Here is a 6,738-nt window from a genome sequence, read left to right as displayed (position 1 = left end):
AGGGGATCACCTTCACTACAGTAGCAATCTCAATAGGGCTTATTTTCGGGGGAGGGCTTATTTTAGAGGAATCTTACACAGTAAGGGGAGGGCTTATTTTTGGGGTAGGTCTTATTATCGGGGAAACACGGTACTAGGTTTCCCTCCTCAAACAAAAAGTCAATTCTTTACTGTGAGCCAGGTTAAACCAAAGGGTTCCAAATGTCTTAAAAAAAGATTGAGTCTTGGGAATCCCTTAAATGTATTAATCCTGTTTCCTTCCAATTTGGGGGAGTAACAAATATTGATATTTCCATTCTATGACTTCTATTTTTGTAACTATTTAAATGGATCAAATTCTTTCAGTTTAACTTCTCTTTTTGCCTAAAAAGCAAAGTAAGTTTGCTTTCTAGGGAAAATGGGGGATGTGGATGTGGAGAAACAGACTGTGACATAGCCTTGCATCCAATATGTATTAGTCATATGACTTTCAGCTTCGATGGAGAAGCAGGGAGAAAGTGCTGCACCTGCAAGATTCAAGTAGCTGGGAGATCAAGATCCCTCTCTGGATCTCAATGATCTCATGTTTCAGGAAATGGTTTCTGAGGTCCCTTGTAGCTCTACGTCTACCATTCTACCATCTTCTAAATACAGAAAATAACAGTAAAGAACTGGCAGGGTTGGAATGAGGCTCTAGTGAGATCGTGCACAGTGTCCTGCAAACATTAAAGCATGGCATTGCTACCACCACCATCATCACTATTTTATCATTCCCCAAACTGAGGAGGCTGACCCTTATGATTATGGAGCTTCCTTGCTATTTCCCTACTTAACATGGACTAATCCCACCCAGGAGATTCCATTTGCTCTCCCTTCCTCCTGCCTGGCCCACCTCCTCTCCTCTCCTGCTTGTAGAATTCCTTAATGGTGCATTTATTTGATAGCACTTCTTCCTCAAGGTCATCACTGGTAATGCTACAGCCTCGTTATGCCCACCAGGGATCTCTCCACTGTCCTTCAGGTCTTGGACAATTTAGATCTCAGTCCTTTGGAAGCTGTGTTGTGCCATGATCTATAGCCATAAGGCAATACCAGAAGAACATTACTGTTGAAAAGATGAATTTTTATGTCAGAAAACCCCTTGGGACCAATGAAAACGTGCAAATTTTCCAAATGCAATCCAATTCCCTTTCCTGCTTCTTATCAATCAATACACACTGTATCCCATTCTTCATGCCTCTCCAACAGCTGTGGGAAGATGTATGTATTACACTGAGAAAAACCTGTATGTTCCTTTATCGTTATTTTCATCAAGGACACCCTCGATATCTGAGTAAACCCAAATTCTACAGTGATGAGAAAACAGGCACATTTTGTTAGTTGCTGCATATTATCTCCTTGTCACCTTTTTTGCTCACAATAACATATCTGACATTTTTCACTTTTGGAATCTTCCTTTTTGGAGGCATTTTGGAAATGATTCCCTGAGTATTTTGAAAACTGTATTATTTCTCACACAGGTTTCATCTATTTATATGTGGTCTGGCCCTTTCTCCTGATAACATCTCCTTGGAGCCAGGGGACCTGGGTTTAATATTAGTTTTACTGACCTCAGGCAAGTCATGACCTCTCTAGGTTTCTGGTTCCTCATGTGTAAAATTAAGGGGATAAGGACTAGATGATTTTTGAGTCCCACTCCAGAGCTAAATTCAAAATCCTAAGAAGAATCTCTCTTTCTTCACAACAGACAATGAAGAGTTCTAACTCACATTCAGGCTCTCTCACTTTAGAAATCCTGGTCACCATGGTGCATTTTCTGCTCAATTACTGACACTCCAATTTTAACTAAAAATGCTTCTGGGGTAATATAACTAACTCTGCTGTCAAATTTGCTGTAGCCTTATTTCCTCTCCTGTTTTAGAAGATTTTGTGAAGTCAATTGCAACCATCTTCCTCTATAATGTTTTGCAAATGAGTACCCTAAGCCAGGTAATGCCCCCGCCTAATACATGTCTTCACTTGGCCAAGATTGCTAGCTGTTACAGGCTGACTTGTTTTCTAAGCTGTTTTGGCTCTCTATTTTCCATTACTTTAACTTCTGTTAAAAATACTGATAAGCAGTCACTGTCTTTATCTCAATCCATTTCCCATTTTTTAGAGTTAACCTTTCCTATTATTAGGTAGGTTTTAAACTGATCGCAAAGATTCTGATTTCCTGTTATTTTTTTATTATTAAGAAATTCTTTTAAAGTCTCTTTAATCCTAAGGAGAGTTTCTAAAACACTGATGTTAAACTCAAATAGAAAGGTGGGGAGGGACCACTACACCACAGGTAAGGATCCCAGTGGCTGCATACTAACTTTGAAAACCACACATTAACATTATTCATATTCTATTTATTTATTTTGTTTACATACCAGCCCAGCTTTAGCAGCAAGGAAATCTGACAAAGAGAAAAAGGAGGCCTCGTTGGCCAGACAAGTCAAATCATCATCACCCGGACCACCATTTTCCCCACAAATCCTGAGGGAGCCAGCCCAGGACCCTGAACCCAAGAGCCTTGGGAAAAGCAATGCCTCTGGTCCAGAGTCCTACTTATCATCCCAGGGAAGCAACAACTATGGAGATACTGCCTAGCAACTACTCCTGCAGGTGCCACAGCTATGGAATACCCAGAGAAGAAAGCTCTTGACCAAAGTCCTCAGCACTGTCAAATGGTCTAACGTCAGAAACTGATCTGATTTTATCAGTAGAAATGACATCAGAGAAGAGGCATTACCATCTCCTTTGTTGCTTTGCCCTAAGAACCATGGGATCTTTCCATGTGACTTGCAGTTGATTTTGCCTTTAGAATGCGAGCTCCCAGAGAGAATGGCCTGTTTTTTCTCTTAGCATCCCCAGTGCTTTGCACATAGAAGGCATTTAATAATAAATGTCTAGTAACTTTGGATTCTCTACCTGAATCACATATCAAAGCTATAAAGATATGGGATTTCCACAAACTTTCAGAATCTTTTTTAAAATACAGTACCTACACATGAATACATTCCAGATATGGCTAAAGCCTCCCTAGTCCAAAACACTATGTCAAGAAAAATATGGCCTGAGAAGCATTATTAGCTTTTTTGGCCACCACATCTCACTAAACTGCTAGATCTTTTTCTGGACAAGCTGCCATCTAGTGTACGTCCCTCATCTTGTAGCTGGACAGTCTTAAACTTTGATTAAAATAAAAAGTCGTATCTCACATGTATTACTACTGAATTTTATCTTGTCATATTTAGTCCCAAACCTAGCTGGTTAAGTTCCTTTTATGTTCTGATTCTGTCATCCAGTATTTTTTTTTTTTGCTTTTTTTTTTTGGAGGGCAACTGGGGTTAAATAACTTGCCCAAGGTCCCACGGCTAATTTTTTTGTGTGTTAAGTGTCTGACACCGGATCCTAACTCAGGTCCTCCTGGCTCCAGGGCTGGCGCTCTACTCACTGCGCCACCTAGCCGCCCCTGTCATCCAGTATTATAGTTATCATTCCTAGCTTTCTGTCACCTGCAAATTCAATCTATAATCTATTTCTTTACACGAGCCATGACAGGTGTCAAACAGCAGAGTCACAGGGGCACTCTACAGGACCCGTGTGTCCAAGATGATGTTGGGCCACAGGCATGGAGGCAACATGCTGAGGCAGATGTGGCATCACACTTTAAGTCTGAGACTTCAGATCTGCTGAGACCTGCGTAACCTTGGCACTTGGCCATTCTAGGCCCCAACTGTGTCACCTCCATAATGAAGGGCTTGGACTAGATGCCACTGAGTATCTTTACAATACCAAGGCAATGATCACGACTCTTTTTTTCTGATTCAACTATCCAATCAGGTTATGTTATTGTCTGGCTCATGTCCCTTCATCCTTTCCACAAGAATAGAATGAGTGACTGTCAAATGCTTCACTAAAATCTAAGTAAGCTAGGTCTATAGTATTCCCCTGCTTCATCAGCCTAGTAGCCCTGTCAAAAAGGGCATGACACCAATATGGTATTACCTATTCTTGATAAAGCTATGAGTATTTGGGATTGCTAATTCCTGTCCTAGATGTTCATTAACTATTCCTTTAATAATGTTATAGAATTTTGCTAGAAACTAGAATTAAGCTTATTGGTTTATAGTTCACAGACTTTTACTCTTCCTTTTTTTGGAAAAATTGGACATTTGCCATCTTCTATCTGTATCCTCTGGGGCAGGTAGGTGGCACAATGGATAGAGTGACAGGCCTGGTTCAAATCTGGCCTCAGACACTTAGTGTGTGACCCTGAGGTAAGTCATTTAACTCTGTTTTCCTAAGCTTCCTCATCTGTAAAATGAACTGAAGAAGGAAATGGTGAAGCATTCCAGTATGCTTGCCAAGGAAATGCCAAATGGGGTCATGAAGAGTCAGACACAACTGAAAAATGCCAACAACATGCCTATCCTCTACAATCATTCAAAGACTTCTGACAATAGCTCAGCAATCATACCTGCTAATTCTTGAAATACACTGGGATGAAGTTCATCCGGGTCTGGGTGATCTGAACTCATCAAGGACAGCTAGCTTACTATTTCCCTACTTTAGGTTTAATTCCCCATTAGCAGTTTTTATTCTTTCTCTCCAGTTCAAAAATCAGTTTCCTTGGCAGAAAAACAAAAAACCAGTAGTGAGAAATTAAGAGTTGGTTCATTCTTTTTGATATCCATTATCATTCTATCCACCCTGAGCAACAGTCCTATCTCTTCTCTGATACTTCTCTCCCCTAATATATCCTTTAAAAGACCCTTCGATTTTCCTTGTCAGCTTCAGGTCATTCTAAGCTTTGATTCTTCTGACACTACTCTTTCTAGGCTGCACTATACTTGTGGTTGTGGCCTTTTTACCCAATTCCTCCTTCTTTTCACTGGAATGGTTTCTCCTTGCATCTTTAGCATTTAATTTTCAAAGGTTTCTCACTGCTCCTCTGATGAGTTTCTAGAATTTTTCAGTCCCTAGGATCTTACCTATTTTTTCTTTGAAATCTGATTTCCCAAAATTTAGGGCACATGCTAGACTATGCTCAGCTCTCTTTCTGTAATTCTCCTATACAATTCTATAATTCTTCTATAAAACTGTAATTTTCCTTCTATATAATAAATTCTAAAAATGATTAATTTCCCCAAGGTTCTCATTCCAGCAACCAACTTGTTCCTTGTGGAGTGACAGATACTTAAAATGGTTTCACTGTTCTAGTAGTGTATCCATTCATTAGTCACTGGATGAAGATCTCATATTTCACGTGCCAGTAGTTAATCTTTATCTGTGATGTGAAAACTAATTCTTAACATGTTCCCCTCTCTGTTTTAAACTGACCAATCTTTGTATGGCATACATGGTTTATAGGCCTGTACTAAAAAACCTTTTCATCATGGCAGCCCATTTCAGAGCTTGCGATCCACAGCATAACCTTCAAGAACGCAGGGTCTTCTCTACATGAGGTGCCAGAGTTGGACTCTTTGTTTACTTTGGGAAGGAAATGGGCAACCTGTAAAAATTTTTATAAAAAAGCAAACGAGGAGCTTTACGATTTTTAAAGCGGTGAAACCAGAAGTATTTGCAGTCCAACTATTCTGAGCAATCTAAAAGAATGTTAGCTATTTAAATGCTAAGCTAGCCAATAGATTAAATTAGAGAACTTTTTGTGGCTCAAGACAAAAAAAAAGGAAATCAATGTCTTTAGACAAAAGACAGAAAAACTGGAAACAAGATAGCTTGGGACAAAAGTCTTAATGAGTAATGTTTGAGAGTGTAGGGTACTATTTTAAGGTTCTCTTTTGGACTTGTTTTCAGAAGCATCAAAAGACTCAGATAAGAAACTTCTGTTAACTTGACAGAAAGACAGAACGTACATACTGCTTTACAACTGTTGGCCAGGAGACTTGCAGTCTTCTTAAAAGTCTTTTCAATGTAGTGAGCAAATCTCTCGTTTTCATTTTCTTTTGACCCCAGTTGAAGAAATTCACCTGCAAAGATGTGAAGGGCTCACTCTAATTGGGCTTTTGTCTTATTAAATTATAAATAACAAAAAACAACTTTTTAAAAAGAAAATAAAAGCAACTTACCACGTACCAAGTCTTCAAGGACCTGTGTTAAAACAGAAACAATGGTTGTATTGCCAATTCGTGCCAGAGCTACAGAAGCTGCAGAAAGAATAAAATCACCAGCAAGAACAGCCTTTAAAAAAAAAAGAAAAGAAAAAAGTTAAACTATTTTACAATCAAGTATCACAGCAACTAAGGCCAAATGAAATTGTATCATCTCATTAGATTATCCAGTTTCCAGAGAATGAAAATTAATGTTCTACAAGGAAATTCCAGAACCTTCAGTTTTTTTCCTTTCTAAATACCTTTCCCTATTATATAGGCTTACTCCTATCATTCCTAATATTAGGACAAGTTGTCAATTTCCTACAAAAGGTTCTTTAGTTCCATTTTTTTTAGGGCAATTGGGGTTAAGTGACTTGCCCAAGGTCACATGGCTAGTTTTTTGTGTTGTGTCTGAGGCTGGATTTGAACTCAGATCCTCCTGACTCCAGGGCCGGTGCTCTATTCACTGTGCCACCTAGTTGCCCCTTAGTTCCACTTTTCAATGCAGAGTTTTAGAATGCCAGAATTCTCATATTTCTTGGTGATCAGAACAGCCTCTAGCATCTACACACACACACACACACACACACACACACACACACACACACACACA

At 39.3% G+C, this 6,738-nt stretch overlaps 1 protein-coding gene across 2 annotated transcripts in view; it reads right to left on the bottom strand.

The window, feature by feature from the left end:
• Nucleotides 1–6,738, bottom strand: part of PDSS1 (decaprenyl diphosphate synthase subunit 1) — a 38,958-nt gene that overhangs the window by 12,958 nt on the left and 19,262 nt on the right. For both annotated transcript variants that reach the window (XM_069086365.1, XM_069086366.1), the window contains exons 6-7: nt 6,102–6,213; nt 5,893–6,002 (exon numbers count right to left, since the gene is read on the bottom strand). In XM_069086365.1, the coding sequence (XP_068942466.1) occupies nt 5,893–6,002; nt 6,102–6,213 (222 nt within the window). The remainder of the gene's footprint in view (nt 1–5,892; nt 6,003–6,101; nt 6,214–6,738) is intronic.

Source organism: Petaurus breviceps, unplaced genomic scaffold (assembly GCF_028583685.1).
Source record: "Petaurus breviceps papuanus isolate PSGF00001 unplaced genomic scaffold, PetGlider_PUasm1.0 178, whole genome shotgun sequence".
NCBI classification, from domain to species: domain Eukaryota; kingdom Metazoa; phylum Chordata; class Mammalia; order Diprotodontia; family Petauridae; genus Petaurus; species Petaurus breviceps.
Note: the sequence above shows the minus strand (reverse complement) of the source record. Positions and strands in the feature narration are given on the sequence as shown.